Consider the following 17,999-nt stretch of genomic DNA (forward strand, 5'->3'; position numbering starts at 1 on the left):
TTTTACATATAGAACTCTACCAGTACATTAGGTTATCCAGTGAGAGATAGTTAGCACTGAAACAGGTATAAAGTAATTTCCAATTTGGCACAAAGTGCTTTGCTTAGTATTGATAAAATACATGAATTTGTTTTATATATTATTTCTATATAAATCATATAAATCAAACTAGTGAATACACACTGAAAATAAGCACAATTAATTAAAAATCTCTAATAAATTCAAAAGTGATGTAAAAGGTTCACCAGTTTGGGAAAAACACACAAATGAAAAATAAGATACCAAATACTGAAAAAACAATGATAGGATGTATTTACCTTGTATCTGGATTGATACCACAGCAAAGAAATGCTATTTTATAAAATGGTTCTGGACAATCTTCACAATACTTCGCCTGAAATACTGTTTCATTCAGACCAAAATCCATGGATCGTGGCATGTAGTCAGGATCAGCCTCAACTCTTCCAATAATCTGTGATAGGAAACTTGAGTCAGATAAAATCGATTATAAACCTCTTCAAATGGAGTGGAAGTTGCACATTAGAAGTCCTATCTTGATTTGCCCTTAAATCTTTGCAGACGAAAATTTAAAATTAATCAAAAAAGTATACAGACAGATTAATCACAATACCCTCTACAGGTTCACAATCCTTTATCCAAAACCTATAGGGCCAGTTGTTTTTTGGTTATCAGACTCTTTCAGATTTCAGACCCGAAGCTTGCTCCACCAACACACTCGTACATTTTATTTCCAACAAACACATCTTGCACAGTTCAAAAACATACAGCATCAAAAGAACCATAATTAACCTGCATACTCACGTATCATCTCATCTCGTGAATGTGACCCTCAAAATTTTGTCGCCAAAACATGATTTTCATCATAAATATCATTTATCATGAGAGCTGCAGTTACGGAATGTCAATAAATTAAAGCAGACTAGGCTTCCTATGGCTGCGTCAGTTTCAGTAGGTTCCACTGCTAATGCATATTACTGTATATCTAACTTAGCTTTTTGACTAAATAAAAGGCCTAGAAGCTCAAGTTCAGTAGGCTAAATGCAAATTGTCATACATTCAACTAGGCTTACCAAGCTTGTATAAACAATAGCATATACTGATATAAACAACCGAATTTAGAAACAGCTGTTTGCCAACGTCATTTGGTGTAACTATCGCACATTCAATAAGAGTCACTTTAAAGTTGACAACTCGATAAAGTTTGTCAATTCTCAATAGTAGTTTCTATATGTAAATATAAAATACAATTGTATTCACCCTTCACACAATGGGGGTCTTAAGAAATAAAGCTTCTAAATTTAAGCTGCAGGTTATAGCTGTGGCTGAATAAAACAAATAACGTGCAGGATACAAAAATGTTTTAGAATGGGCTAAAGCTACATCTGAAACTGGTGAAATCACACCTTAAATTCTTTTAAAATTTATTATTGCTTTTATAAATAAGGTAATATGCATTTTTAAACCGAACTTTGTTAATTTACAAGAAAAAATATAACTCCCAATTATGTTTCTTCAAGCAACTACGTAATGGCAATGAGAATGCTGACAGTACTCAATCGGCTGATAATTTGAGAATGTGAACATTACCAAACACAACTGGTACAAGATTGTATTGTTTATCTTCTATAATATGATAATATGACAATGATACATACAATATAACATAATTAGATACTGTAAGAAAAAATAATTTTATTAAAATATTAAAAATGTTTAAAATTTGTATTTTTCATAACTAACAAATCTGCAGTCTTAACATTACGATAAATCTTCTAGCTCCAGCTGGTACCAGTAAAAAATTCAACAGAACTGTATATGCAGGGAACTGGTGGCATCTGTCCTCTCCCAAGAGTTAGGTGGAACAACCACCAACCCAAGCTGGGACTTGTGACGTATCAGTAGTCTTCTAACCCAGGTTAAAGTGTCAGAGGGGTGGTTAGAGGTGGGCCTTAAATGTTACGACTGTAGGTTTGTTAGTTATGAAAAATACAAATTATTTTTAAAATTTGTGATTTGTTCATACACGGAACAAACCTGGGGTCTTAACACTAGGATAGACTTAGACTTACTCTTGGTGGGAGTTGAGTATCATTAACCGACGGGAGGTTTGCCACACCCAGTCGTTCTTCTTGTATACAAGAAATCTAAGAGAGAAGACCTACACCTCTGAACCTTAGATATGTGCATAATGTAGGTTCAGACTTCTGGGTTTCAATACAATGCCAAAGTTTGTTGCATAAGCAGAAGATGAAGAGCTATCTGTTCAAATAACAAACCAACGTAGCTACCTATATAGGTTTATCATCATCCCTCTCTCCACTTGCTAAAAAAAGGAATGCTGCTACTGAAAGGTAACTTCATATATTAATGATTACTCTAACAGCATGGCCACTGCACTCACCTGTATCATGCCCATTCCAGCTCATGATGGAAAAACTTCATACCGCCCTTAGGTAAACAAGAAGACAGAAAGGAGAAAAGAAAAGAGACCAGTCATCTAACTCAATTCACTTTCATACTGTCATCTTAGGCTAGATACAAACTGTTGTGCCAGGGGCACTGGATGAGCTACACAACTTGCTGAGCAGCCACCACCGAACCCAAGAAAAAAAAGTGTCCAAGGACCTATGGGCAACATCCTTCAGGTAGAGGGAAGTGAAAGTGGTTTGGCGACGCCATGAACCAGCATTGAAAAATCTATGAACAGATAAATTCTTCTTGAATGCCAAAGAAGAACTCAGCCCTCAAACATCATGCGCTCTTGCATGTACGCTATTGGCTGAAGCAACTGCTGATCATGATCATTTCTCATAGCCAGAAAAAGATTGTATTCTTGGACACTTTTTTCTTGACTCAGCCCGTGCTAACAAAAAGTCTTTGACATCCCAGTCTGAAATGTTGAGTATATTTAGATAAGCACGCAGCGTTCTGACAGGACACAGCAACACTTCATCAGAGTCATTGCCAACAGTCTCCCAAAGAGGGTATAGAAAAGGAGAGGAATCTGTCATCATGAATTGAGGGACTTTTGAGTCTTAGCAACAAATTCTGGGACAAATTCGAAAACTATTGACCTCCAACCCATGGTATGTTTGACATCATAAGACAGACCATGCACTACTCTCCTACCCTTTTTGATGACAAATGCTAATAAAGACTGCTTTCAGGGTCATTTGTCTATACAAGGCCTGCTGCAACGGTTCATAGGGGGCTCAAGTAAGGCAAGTCAATGCAAGAGACAAATCCAAACTAGGAGACTTGACCTTTCTAAGTGAACAGGACTGCTCAAAGCTCTTAATCAGCATAGATATCTCCTAAGATATCTAAAGCCAAAGCAGCTCTGTAGCCCTTTACAGCAGACACAGAAAGAAGTTTTTCTATTCTGAGAAAGACTAGGAAATCAGCTATCTGTTGAATAGAGGTTCTGAGTGGAGAGGAACCCCATCTACGATACCAATCACAGTAGACAAACCACTTTCCCTGGTACACAGACGTCGAGGACTTTCTGAGATAACCTGACATCCGAGATGCTGTTCTTCGAGAAAAGCCTCTACTTGCAGGAGATATCTGACAGTCTCCACCCATGAAGAGGTTGACACAGGAGATTATGCCAGGGAGATCTCTCTCTCAGAACCTCTGACAGCAGAGAAAGCAGATCCAGAAACCATTCTGCTTGAGGCCATAAAGGAGCTATCAGAGTCATCTTCGGATTCTGTGACCTCATCACTCTGTTTAGGACATGACAAATTATGCAAAACAGAGGGAAGGCGTACACGTCCAGGTTGTCCCATGGACGTTGAAAGCCGTCCTCTGCCACTGCAAATGTGTCTGGGACTACTGAACAATAGGCCTCTAGCATCCTGTTGAATCTTGTTGCAAAGAGATCTATCATTGGCCTCTGCCACACATGAAACAGCCTGCCTGCAATCTCCTGAAGCAGGGACCACTCTGCTCCCAGAATCTGTCTCTGCTGACTCAGTTTGTCGGCCACTACATTCCTTTTGCCTGAAAAGTACCTAGCCATAAGATACACTGAGTTGTCTATGACCCACTGACACAATTGAACTGTTATTAGCTGCAGTTGGTGAGACACCACATAAGATACTACTGTTGTGTTGTCTGACATCAAGACAACGGAGTGCCCACCACCCTCTCCTGAAACTGCTGACTCCACTCTCCAGAGGTCAAGAGGTCCTCTAGATGAGGCCCCCAACCTTTGGAACAAGCGTCTGAGAACAGTAGAAGTTCTGGAGGTGGTGAATGGAGAGGTATCCCCACTGTCAGAGTGCTGTTGTCCAACCACCACAGCAGGTCGCTTCTCACTTCTGATTACAACGGGACTTGCATGTGAGGGGAATCTCTCGCTGGAGACCAAAATTCCTTCAGTCTCCATTGTAACGACCTTAGATGAAGATGGCCGTGAGGAACCAGTTTCCCCAGAGAAGTCAACAGGCCCAGAACAACTTGCCACTGTTTCACTGGTTGTGTTTGTTCTGACAGAAAGGCAAGAGTTACTGTCCTGAACTTGTTGGTCCTCTGCTCCAACAGGAAAACTCTTGACGCTGCTGAGTCTATCACCATTCCCAGGTAAAGATTCCTCTGACCGGGGATTATATTCAACTTTTCCAAATTTACCACAATGCCTAAGCTGTGGCAAAACTGAAGCAGTCGATCCCTGTCCTGAATCAGCTTTTCCCTGGAACCCGCTAAGACCAGCCAGTCCTTGAGGTACCTCAGAAGTCTGATCCCTTGGGAATGAGCCCACGTCGACACCAAAGTGAACACTCTTGTGAACACCTGCAGAGACACTGTCAGAGCGAAGCAAAGCACCTTCAATTGAAACACCTTTCCCCCAAGACTGAAACTTCTGGGAGGAAGGATGGAATGGGATTTGGAATTTGGAAGTACGCATCTATCATCAGCATAAAGTCATTGTCCCTGACTGCTGCTGGGACTGTTTGCAGAGTCTCCATTTGAACTTCGTCTTCCTGACAAGCAGGTTTAATGCTAACAGATATACGACTGTCCCCCCCCGCCTCTCCGTTGGCCTTTGGACGAGGAAGATTCGGTTGTAGAACCCTGGCAAAGGACGCTCTACTTGCTCTACTGCTGCCTTCACCATCACCGTCTTCACTTCCTCTAGCAGTACTAGGTGTTTTTGCAATCCTGGATCATAAGAGAGGTGCAGGAGAAGGAAATCTGAAAGAGGAGGAGTGAAGTCAGATGGGAGTAGATAACCTACCCGAAGGACACCTACTACCCATGGCTCTGCCCCCTATCTCCTCCAACCGGTGGCAATGAGTCGGGAGAGGCACCCACTCTATTGTCTTGTACCTCTGATCTCGCCTCCCCTTGCAGCACGGCTCTGAAAGGGCCATTGTTGCGTAGAATTCTTTGCTGAAGAGGCTGATTGAGATCTTGGTGCAGGAGCAGGTCTCACTACCTTCTTCGGTGCAGATTGCTGCGTCTGTCTCACAAAACTATGTCAAGTAGCACCAGATTTACTTTCTGCCTCCTGTACTTGCCTATCATTCGTATCAGACCAACGTCTATCAATGGCCGCCTCCAGCATATCTTTCGGCAGCAGCAATTGGGACTCCAAAATATAGCCATTCCTAAGTGACAACAAGGAGTCCACATCCACTGACCGAGCTACCTTGGCTAGGGCTGTGTCTCTTCTCATCAACAGAATATTGGCCCTTCATTAGCACTCAGATTCGCTAAGTATGCGATGGCCTTAGAACCAGACTGGAGCAATCTGATAACAGCTGTCTCATCCACGAACTCCTTGCAGCAGCAGGCGAGGTAATTTTGGCTACCGCTGTCGACCATAAATCCAACCAAGATGCTGTCTGGAAGATTGAAGCCCCATCAACTCCAATGTAGCCGCTTCTTGACACATTAGGGAGGGACACTGTCCTAACCTGATCCAAAGCTAGGCCCAGCCATAAACGTATGACGTCCGAATTGATCTGCCTACTCAGTGGTGGAACAAATGGTGTTGTATATCATCTCCTATGGCAGAGTAGAGGGGCTGGGAAAACTTTGAAAGATCTGTTCGATCATAACGAGTTATCCCGACCCAAGAGCAATGAATTCACACAACAAAGGATCAAATCCACATGAATGGAGCATGTCAACTCAAAAGAAGTCCTAACATCCTTCTTAGGGCCTAAAAGGGGCTTCGATACCTGTAGGAGCAATCGTGGAAGAAGTTACTCCTCTTAGAAAGATTATTGAACTGACGAATCAGATCTATAACCTCTGCATAAGAGGAAAGAAACTCCTGGCTTTCCAAATCTTCCTGCCTGTGGAATCTGACCACCCAAAGTGGAGAGAACAGGAAGATCCTGAAGATCGGCTTTGGAGCCCGAAGAACCTTTGTTGCACAATGGACGAAAATCCTCCCCCGGCCTGGTAGTATCACACCCATGGCCCAGGGAAGATGAATGCCAGCCATGGTACCCATGGCCAAGGCAGAGGACATCCCCTACATCAGTAGCCTTCTGAGGATGAACGAACATGGGAGAACCAAGGTCATGTAAAGTTGACGGCTTTGGAGCCACTGCCGATTACAGAACACACTTCTTGACTGGGATGAGACCATCCTAGCTGGAAAGAAGAAGAAATGATCCTTCTTTTCTTGGCACTAGGATCAGACACGAAGTCCCTAATTCTCCAATGCTTGACCAGAGCACATACAGGGGACACAGACGATTGCGATGTTGCCGATGACGAAGAAGAAGAAAAAGAAGACGCATAAGATTCACGTCTCTTTTTCTTACAAGCACGAATAAATTTCTCCTCAATCACCGAACCCAGTCTCTCCAACACTGCTTTGACCAGGAAACCTGCAGATGACGAAGCAGTAGACGATGTCATAGTAGCAGCAGGCTGTGAAGTTGCTAAGGTTGACGAAGCCGAAAATGATGTCACAGAGGGAACTGGCTGTGACGTCACAACAGCGGACAAATCACATGAGGAGGCTGTTGGTACCACTGACGGCAGAACAAGGGGGTGACCCATAATGATGCGCAGTTGGTACCATATGTGTCCCGCCAGATGTCGCAGCGCTAGACCCATATAGTGGAGGCCTGGGGGAGGCAGGAACAGCCACGGTAGATGGTACTGGGTATCAGGAAGCCAAGCAGCGAGACAACAGGCCATCCAAGGTTGGTACTCCTGATAGGCCTAATGATGCCCAAACACTCGCCACCCTCTGCTTAAAAGAGGCTGGAAAGAGGGACGAAGATGGCGATGCCCAGCGCCCCTCCCCTCTCCAAAGGAAAAGAAGAGGCATAATTACACAAAAATTCTCCTGCAACCCCTCCTGATACATTCTTCAACGAATCGTTGGAAGAACAGGAAGGGGCATCGGAAAAATCTAATACAGAAGGCACAGCAACTGGAACTGGCCTCTCAAAAGAAGGGGCAGTCTCAAGAGGAGGCTGAAAAGATGAAGGAGACACAGAACCAGCCAACAAGGCTAGCGTCTTCGTCTTCGTCTTCCTCTTATGCTGAGCCTTCTCAGAGAACCTCTTCCACTGATCCACTGACCAAGAACAACATTCTAAACAAGGATTAGTGATACTACATATATTTGCTCTGTACCTGCTGCACATTGAATGGAGATCCATATTCATGGAGGCCAGGAAGCGAGAACAAGGGAATCCTCCAACACCAGGGTGCAACCTCTGAGGCGATGGAGCTAGCAGCAAGGTTTTGGGTATCCATGATAAACACGACTCTTCCCCACAAGTACACAAAACCTTCAAACTGAAACACAGAAAGAAAGCACGGGCATACAAAGAACTGGCTTTAGGGAGGAAAGAACAAGATGGCCTCACCCAAAGGTGGAAAGAAGAATACTGATACGTCACGAGTCCCAGCTTGGGTCGGTGGTTGTTCCACCTAACTCGTGACAGAAGACAGATGCCACCAGTTCCTTGCATATACAATTCTATTGAATTTTTTACCAGTTCCAGCTGGCACTAGAAGATTTATCCTGATGTTAAGACCCCAGGTTTGTTCCATGTATGAACGTCATTTTAAATATAGCTGTATATTCTGACTTGCAAATGGATACTTCCCTCCACAAAAAATTTTGGTTAGAGTTTTATGGTTTTTATAATTACAGATAAGGGATGACAATGGTAATCTGTTTCAAATAAAAAAATATGTTAATATGTACAATATGACATCAAAATGAGCAATAAACAAAAAACTTTAAACCCAAAGAGGAATTCTCCAAAATAGAACAGGAGAAGTCTGGTGTATCTATACATTACGTTTTATTTTAAGTACAATCTATTTTGGCTTCTTCAAATTATGTTTAATACAAGGCAAGCTTTGTGGAATGATGAATTCAGGTGAAAAATTAAAACAACTAAATCTACTGCATGATTAGAACATTTTTCCTTATAAAAAATACCATGCTTGTAGTCTTCTTGTAGTCATCAAATTGGTCACAACTGTCAGACCAATAAATATTTTATACATATCCAAATGCCCACATAGCAGGAGTGAATTGCTTACAGTTTGCCTTCCTTGACACACTGCAATTAATAAATGTTCTTTGGAAAGGCCTTACCACATTTGGCTAATGCTTTCTGCCTTGCGTCACCTTTCAACTCTCATTTAAGAACTAATCCTTCATGTAAGTCTCTGAAAGTCTATTAACCCTTTAACGTGAAGCCCTATTTACAAAAACGTCTCCCGTATGCGGCGGCGTTCGGTGAGTTAGCGCGAAGCAGAAAAAGTTTTTTCAAAAATCACAGCACGCTTAGTTTTTAAGATTAAGAGTTCATTTTTAGCTCATTTTTTTGTCATTGCCTGAAGTTTAGTATGCAACCATCAGAAATGAAAAAAATATCATTATCATATATAAATATTGGAATATATGACAGCGAAAAAAAAAACCTCGTATATAATTGTATACAAATCGCTGTAAGCAAAACGGTTAAAGCTAATGAGTTAATTTTTTTAGTTGTATTGTACACTAAATTGCAATGATTTTGGTATATAACAAATTTTAAAACGATCAAAGCAACACAGAGAAAATATTATCACAAAATGATGCATGAATTAAGTAACGGCGGACGTAAAAAATGTTTTTTCAAAAATTTCACCATAAATCGAAATATTGTGCTAGAGACTTCCCGTTTGTTGAAAAATGAAGCTAATTGATTGAATATTACTAGACTGTAAGTGTTTTAGCTTAAAATTGCAGTTTTCGACCATTTCGGTCGAGTTAAAGTTGACCGAAAGTCGAATTTTTTCTATTTATTGTGATTTATATGGAAATATTTCAAAACTGATAAAAGCTACAACCATGAGTTATTTTTTGTTGTATTGTACATGAAATTGCGCACATTTTCATATATAAAACTTTATGTAACGACTAATATAAAGTGGTGCAAATATTACGACAACGAGACGAAAGAATTTCTGAGATGTTCGGCCGAGTTACCACGCAGACGTAAGGAAAATGTTTTTTTTTAAAATTCACCATAAATCGAAATATTGTGCTACAGACTTCCAATTTATTGCAAAATGAAGTTAAACGATTGAATATTACTAGAATGTAAGAGTTTTAGCTTACAATTGCGTTTTTTTACCATTTCGGTCGAGTTAAGTTGACCGAAGGTTGAAATTTTGGCAGTTATCGTGATTTATGTGAAAATATTTCAAAACTGATAAAAGCTACAACCATGAGCTATTTTCTGTTGTATTCTACATGAAATTGCGCACATTTTCACATATAAAAGTTTATGTAACGACTAATGTAAAACGATGCAAACATTACAACAACATGACGAAAGATTTTCTGAGATGTTCAGCCAAGTTACAGCACAGAGCGTAAGGAAAAAAATTTTTTTCAGAAATTCACCATAAATCGAAATATTGTGCTAGAGACTTCCAGTTTGTTGCAAAATGAAGGTACATGATTGAATATTACTAGAATGTAAGAGTTTTAGCTTATAATTGCGTTTTTACCATTTCGGTCGAGTTAAAGTTGACGAAGCTTGAAATTTTGGCAGTTATCGTGATTTATATGAAAATATTTCAAAACTGATAAAAGCTACAACAATGAGTTATTTTCTGTTGTATTCTACATGAAATTGCGCACATTTCCATATATAAAACTTTATGTAACGACTAATATAAAACAGTGCAAACATTACGACAACGTGATTTAAAGAATTTCTGGCGCGCGGACGTAAGGAAAAAGTTTTTTCAAAAATTCACCATAAATCGAAATATTGTGCTAGAGACTTCCAATTGGTTGCAAAATGAAGGTAAATGATTGAATATTACTAGATCGTAAGAGTTTTAGCTTAAAATTGCGTTTTTTACCATTTCTGTCGAGTCAAAGTTGACCGAAAGTTGAAATTTTGGCAGTTATCGTGGTTTATATGAAAATATTTCCAAACTGATAAAAGCTACAAACATGGGTTGTATTTTGCTGTACTGTACATGAAATTGCGCACATTTTCATATATAAAACTTTATGTAACGGCTAATACAGAACAGTGCAAAAATTACGACAAAATGACGAAAGAATTTATGAAATTTTCGGCTGAGTTACCGCCCGTGCGTAAGAAAAAAGTTTTTTTCAAAAATTCACCATAAATCTAAATATTGTGCTAGAGACTTCCAATTTGTTGCAAAATGAAGGTAAATGATTGAATATTACTAAAATGTAAGAGTTTTAGCTTTCAATTGCGTTTTTTTACCATTTCGGTCGAGTCAAAGTTGACCGAAGGTTGAAATTTTTTGTAGTCGACGTACGGTACATCCACTCGGCACCCAACAGACAATTTTAGTCGACGTATGATACGTCCAATAGGCGTTTAAGGGTTAAATGTTTCACTGGACACATGAACTATAATGTTATTAATTGATCTTTATGCTGGCACTACTGTTCCAGAATGGCAAGCCCCACTAAACCTGGCTGGGAGGTCTGGAGAGCTATTTCAAATATAAAAAAAAATTGATGGAAATGGTACCCTATACCACCTACATCCTTTCATGAATCATATGCCAGATTCTCTGTAAATTTCCTTAAAATATATCTGAAGGCACAGTTGGAACGTCCTGCAGCCACTTCCTACCAAAGTCAACTAATGAACACCTCTGGCGGGAGGTATAATGGAGGACCAATAATATCTCTATTGAGTCTGGGTGCCTCATGCTGCAGTAACCTTCCAGTTGGCTCCTTCTGATTAGTTAGGATCAGTTGACTTGTCAGCTCTACACGATGTTTATACAGGATCTCTTGATTGTCAACTTAACTGTTTAACTATTAAAGCAACACTGAAAACCACGGGATATCACTAATCTTTGTTCTTGATTTACTGTGAGATTTCCATAAATATACTGTCCTAGTTTTGATCTCTATATTTTTAGAACAGCCTTAACATGATGCATATAAAACTCTTCGCTTCAATATAAAATCTCCACACCCATAACGAATGTTAGGAAATCTCTAAACAAAAAGGTGCATAAAAAAACAATAGAAAACAAAATATAGTAAAAACTTACAATGACATCGTCCAATTCTCACCTCACATAAAATAATACCAAAGCTGAATATGTCCACTTTCTCATCATACTTGTTTCCTTTCATCATTTCTGGTGCCATCCAATATGGGTTACCCACAACAGTATACCTGTTGAATGATAAGAGCATAAACCAGTAAGGTTTTTTATTCATCACTCCAATGAAAAATAGTTTCAAACATACATATGCATCAATGAAATTTTGCTTTATGAAAAATACATCAACCTCTTCACACTCCTATAAATTAAAACAAAAATTCTGTATTAAAAATGTATGAGCAGCACCATAGATGTGTGTGTAGTTAATTCTAATTACTACCATAATGTATTAAGTATATACAATATACATTGCAGTTCAGATACAATGAAAACTCACCAACATGAGGGTTGTCTTCATAACAACAATAAAAATGGAGAAAAGATGTTCTGACTCAATCAATAATTTTTCTGGCAACTTACTTGTACCAGAAATACAATTATTATTTATGAAGAGGAAGAAACTTTTTCATAACATCAATGTAAATTTACATGTTGATGGCAAAATAGACAAGATAAAGCCTTTGTAACAAAAGATAAGATAAAAATGTTAATACTGTCAATTATGTCTCAAGCTGAATTTTCAATTCTTTTTTTAAAAGATGGTCTCCAAGCATAATAACACCTAGTAAAAGCAAATAACAAGCATTTTACACAAAGATATATAAGTTTTACATATAAACAGGGTCAGTGCAATTACAAGTTTGCACTACTAATAATTCCACTTTACAGTCTTTGGCAAAGTAAATTTTTAGCTACCCAACCCTCTACAGCTGAGTCCTGATGGAAAGAAATTATTGACCTGTTTAGGGCTATAAACTATCCAAGTAAAGGAACTAAGCATGACGTTTACGCTCACTTTACTGTAATTATATACACTAGCATAAAAAATATGGGGCATAAGATACTAAATCACCTTTTTTTCCTCGCATGTCGTTTACCAAATTTTTTTCTTTCCGCTGTCCAATTATTTTGTGGCATTATTCTTGCTAATCCAAAATCAGCAACAACCACAGTCTTATCCTGTAAATGAGAAGAAAATAGTTAACGTAATCTGAAAAATTTCCTGCTTTAGAAGTACAACTACAGGTAGTCTGTGAGTTACGATGTTTCAAGGTGTGATATTTCGAAGTTACGGTGGCAATAAGAGTTACGATATTTCGAAGTTATGATGGTAATCCTGATACAACATATAAAATATTTTAAACCTCGTGCGATGGGCACAGGCAGCAGCGTACAATATAGGATACATTGCCCCAAGAGGCTGGGATGTCTGTATCTCTCGCCCTGACAGATCCCTCACTCGCGCTCACCGTCTACAGTTTAAAGTTCAGTGTTAGCGTGTGATTTTTGTCCATTTTAAACTGTTTACAATGCAAATTTGTGTAAGATCAGCATGTCTTCCAAATGCCCAAGTGAGTCTCTTCCTGGTGGCGTGATGAAGAAGAGTACTGTACAGTACACATACGATTCTTGTTTGCATTATGTAATTTCTCTGTTTGTGTTATCATAAGTCTTGTTCATTGGTGCACTGGCTGTGAAATCCCCAATCTGCACTAAAAATCCAGACCAATTCAAAATAAAAAAGAAATAGCTGGTATTGAAAATTACAGACCAATTAAAAATTAAAAAGAATTAACAGTGCAGTACAGTAAATGTATAGATTATATAGTGTAGATTAGGCTGCCTCAGAGTTACGATATTTTCAAGTAATGATGGGGTCATTGTAGCGTATCCCCATCATAACTAGAGGACTACATGTATTTACTAAGGAAACAATAATCAAGTTTTATTAGAACATGTTCCAGAAGTTGGAACACGTAGGCTTTATCCATCTTAAAACTGGATTGCTTACAAAAAGAGCAAATGCTCACAACAATGTCAGGCTGGTTGGTATTAAAAAAAATTTATTATGCTACGTTCAAAATCTTGGACCATCCAAAAAATGTTGCATTCCCAAACTTACAAACTTTAACTAACTAAAAGGCTACGAAGAACTGCATGCATTTACAATATTCGATAAAAATTGCTCTCAATTTATATAATTATCTAAACTATTTCTTAATGTGCAAGTCCAGCTTTAGTAGCCATTGAATCTTGAAAGAATATAAAAAAGACCCAACTATGTTACTGAAAAAGTTGATTTGTATACTTGATAAAAAAAAAATAGAATCATCTGTATACAGGCAGTCCCCAGGTTACGACGGGTCTGGCTTACGACATTATGAGGGTACAACGTTTTTCAGATATATTCATCAGAAATTATTTCCCGGTTTACAGGGTTACAACGCATCGCACGCCGATCCAACGGAAGAAATATGGCTCCAAAACGGCAGAATAATTTGGAGGTTGTTTTGATGAAAAACTCAATAAAAATGCAGTTTACATTGTTTTCAATACACCCAGAGCATTAAAAGTAAGGTTTTCTTAGGTTTTTTTGATGATTTTCGATGATTTTTCGGTTTACGAAGCAGCGTAAGAACGGAACCCCCGTCGTAAACCGGGGATTGCCTGTACTTGATAAAAAAAAAAGAACAGAATCCAGCATTTTAATATTGTTTAAGTCTGAGGAATTCTATGAGAATATTCATTAATAATCAAATAACTACCTTGGTACTGCTCAAAGTGTAAGGTTTAAATGAGCCTGAATTTTACTACGATTGGCAATGACAAAGGACATTCATTTACACCGTTTAATCATCCTATACCTTTACTGCTGTTAAAATAGTCACTTAAAACCATTTCGCTAGACTTTGCTGCCACATAAAATGACAATGTAAGAAACAGATAAGAGATAGACAACTATTATTTCTCTATAACTTCAATCAAATTTCACTTACATACAAACCACAAAAAAGTCCATGAGTGAATTTAGGCTCAAATATTGCATTCAAGTGTTATGAGAAACAAACATTAAAACTGTCTTCTATGGAAGAAATACCCCAGAAGCACGCAGAATAACTAACTGAATGTTTTTACAGAGAATGAATGGTGACCTAAAATGAAAATTAATTACACTATCATTTATATTTAGTAAACAGATAATGAATGTTACTAATGTTAACTTTTATTCTTAAAATGTTCTGCAAATGACTGGGAAAATTCAGGTAAAACACTGCATACATCAATAATTTTTTGTACAAATTTAAAATGTTAAGACTTTTATCATATATACAAAACTGCTCTTGCCTTTTATAAAGCCTTAATTCCGAGTTACGTGGAAAACCAAGTAGCAATGAAGGTTACAATGGAAAAAAATGTGCCTTTAAAATTATTATGTTACTTCTTCTGCCTAGTGTCAGTGATCACATTCCACTGGAGTGCTATAGTGTCACACTGTTCAGTTCAAGAGCCTGCTTTTTCATCCCTTATCTGTAAGGAAAACCACAGAAGTTTTTTTTTTTATCTAGCTGCATTCTAGTGTTAAATCTTGCAACTACAGCAGTCTGTACACATCACTGCCTGAATTTTTCTGACACTTTTCAACTACTGCTATGTATACATATTTATATGCATGCTTTTCTCTATCAGTTTTTATTTATACATTATTCAGATTATATTTCAATGTTTCTTTTCTCTTTTTCAAATATAAATATTCCATTTAGAGAAAGATTACTTAGCAAGCTCATAACCTTTCTGCTGGGAACTTTTCAGAGCTTTCTCAGCTCTAATCTTTAATATATGATGACGGTAATAAGACTCGTAAATGTATAATAATATACATGGAAACATAGGTGAATAAATGATGGAGGTGTGTAATATCTGGTGAAGATTATCCTCATAGTATAGTATTAAAAAAGAGCTTGCTCAAATAATATGTTAGTACACAGGTGAAAATTGAAGCAAGGTAAAGTTGAAGTTGGAAAACTAACTGGGACCTGGGGACCATAAGTACACTGCATTGAAATATCTACATTAGGCCATACTGTAGACAATAAAATTCACTAAATGGTGACTGCATGATGCAAGGGCTTACAGCAAGTGAGACAGATGCTTTAATGAGCGATTCACAACTTGGTTTTTTTTACCCAACTGGATATTAATGCTTTAGAAAAGTAAGAGAGCATGAAATTTATATGAAAAATGACATTTTTATAATAAAATAAGATTTTATATCATACTTACCTGTTGTTTACATATAGCTGTAATTCTCGATCTCGACAGAAAATTCAAAACTGGCGGTCCCGCTAATATATGGTCAGGTGATACGACTACCCCGCCCTCTACCGGGTACCTGGATCCATTTCCATCAACAACTAATCATTTTTTCTATGTCCCCTTGTCCCTTGCAGGGAGGCGGGTGGAATGTTTTATATGTAAACAACAGGTAAGTATGATATAAAATCTTATTTTATTATAAAAATGTCATTTTTATACATGAACTTACCTGTTGTTTACATATAGCTGATTGCCACATTGAGGCGGTGGGCATGGACAGCTGTAAGTGTTAAATGGAAAAAAACCTGAGATCATCAGGCTAAGAAAAAACGTCTTAACTTTGGATCCTTACCTGCTAAGGAAGCTGTTTTCTCGGTTACTGCCTCTGTAACCTGCTATCCTTAGTGCAACTGCGGGGCCTAGTAGCTCAGTCGCAGGTTGCTATATGGAGAAAGGTCTGTTGGCCCAGCCGTCTTCGACACAATCAACCAAAGCATATAATGCCCCTGCTCAGGGTGCAGTACTCAAAGCATCCACCATCATATCACCCAACCATAAAAAAAAAAAACTCACACCAACCTATTAAAATTAGACCTACTAGGCCATCTAACCTCTTAGGCTCTAGTAGTCGACCAAAAAGAAAACTTCTGCACCCAAGGAAACTAAGGAGAGGATCTAGAGCCTCTGGTTTCCTTGCCCATCACCGTGTCAGACGCAATAAAGGGGCCCAACGTACTGCAGTCTTCATATGTGGTTTGGATCTGTCTCAGATAATGCGAGGCAAAAAGAGACGAACATCTCCAATAAGTTGAACTTAGAATGTCCTTTAAAGCCATGTTCTTCTTGAAGGCTAAAGAAGTAGCAATAGCCCTAATTTCATGAGGCCTCACTTTAACTAAGGGGAAATCCACATCCCTTAATTCCTTGTGTGCCTCCTGAATCAGTTCTTTCAAAAGGAAAGCAATCCCATTTTTAGATAGAGGATTCTTGGGGTTCTTAGTTGAGCACCATAAAAAATCATGAGTTCCTCTTACACTTCTGGTCCTGTCCAGATAGAATTTCAATGCTCTGACCGGACAGAGAAGTCTCTCCGTTCTCTTCCACCCAAGGAGGATAGGCTAGCAATGGGAAATTCCCTTGGCCATGGATTACTAGGGTTTTCGTTCTTAGCTAGGAAACCCAAGGTGAAGGAAACTACAGCCTTATCTGCACAAAACCCAACTCTTTTGTCCAGAGCATGAATCTCACTTACTCTCTTTGCCGAGGCCAGTGCCAAGAGAAAGAGAGTTTTCTTAGTTAGATTCCTAACGGAGCAGGAACTCAAAGGCTCAAAAGATTTGGAGGTAAGCCACTTTAGCACCACATCCAAATTCCAATGCGGTACACGAAGAGATTTGCCTTTAGTGGTAGCAAAGGATTTAAGAAGTTCTGCAATATCTTTGTCCGAGGAAAGGTCTATACCTCTATTCCTGAAAACTGTCGCCAGCATACTCCTATACCCCTTAATCGTGCTGACAGCCAATTTCTTCTCCTTGTGCAGAAACAAAAGAAAATCCGCCACCTGGCTTAGAGTCGTAGAAGTGGAAGACACTCCAGACTCGGAGCACCACTCCCTGAAGCGCTTCCACTTCGCTTGATAGACCTTTGTAGACGAGGGCCTGGTTGATCTAGCCATTGCCTGCGCCACTCTTCTAGAGAAGCCTCTCCTCCTGTAGAGTCGCTCATGAAGTCTGAACCCTGTCAGATTTAGATCTGACGGGTTCCTGTGGAACTTTCTGCTGTGCAACTGGCACAGAAGGTCTGGTCTGAATGGCAACCTCCTTGGCCAATCCACTACTTTCTCCAGTAGCTCTGGAAACCATGATCTTCCTGGCCACGTATCACCTGACCATATATTAGCGGGACCGCCAGTTTTGAATTTTCTGTCGAGATCGAGAATTACAGCTATATGTAAACAACAGGTAAGTTCATGTATAAAACTCATATCTGGGAAGAACCCAAGTCTAAGCTGAAACATATCAGAGCTATAAAATGCTTCAAGCAAGTTTTGTGTGAAGAGTGAACCCTTGTTACAATGATGATATTTCACCCACAGTAGTTTGAACAAATCTTTTAACTTACAATTCAGCTCTCTGAACCCTGAGGTGCATATGTGGAATACACTTTACACACAACATAATCATAACAAACAGTTCAACAGTATCCATGAAAGAATAGTATTT

At 38.8% G+C, this 17,999-nt stretch overlaps 1 protein-coding gene across 2 annotated transcripts in view; it reads right to left on the reverse strand.

Moving 5' to 3' along the window:
• LIMK1 (LIM domain kinase 1) overlaps positions 1–17,999 on the reverse strand; it is a 100,284-nt gene that overhangs the window by 6,312 nt on the left and 75,973 nt on the right. For both annotated transcript variants that reach the window (XM_067109879.1, XM_067109877.1), the window contains 3 exons: positions 12,536–12,642; positions 11,588–11,693; positions 318–472 (listed from right to left, as the gene is read on the reverse strand). In XM_067109879.1, the coding sequence (XP_066965980.1) occupies positions 318–472; positions 11,588–11,693; positions 12,536–12,642 (368 nt within the window). The remainder of the gene's footprint in view (positions 1–317; positions 473–11,587; positions 11,694–12,535; positions 12,643–17,999) is intronic.

The sequence above is a fragment of the Macrobrachium rosenbergii genome, chromosome 10 (genome assembly GCF_040412425.1).
Source record: "Macrobrachium rosenbergii isolate ZJJX-2024 chromosome 10, ASM4041242v1, whole genome shotgun sequence".
Lineage (NCBI taxonomy): Eukaryota > Metazoa > Arthropoda > Malacostraca > Decapoda > Palaemonidae > Macrobrachium > Macrobrachium rosenbergii.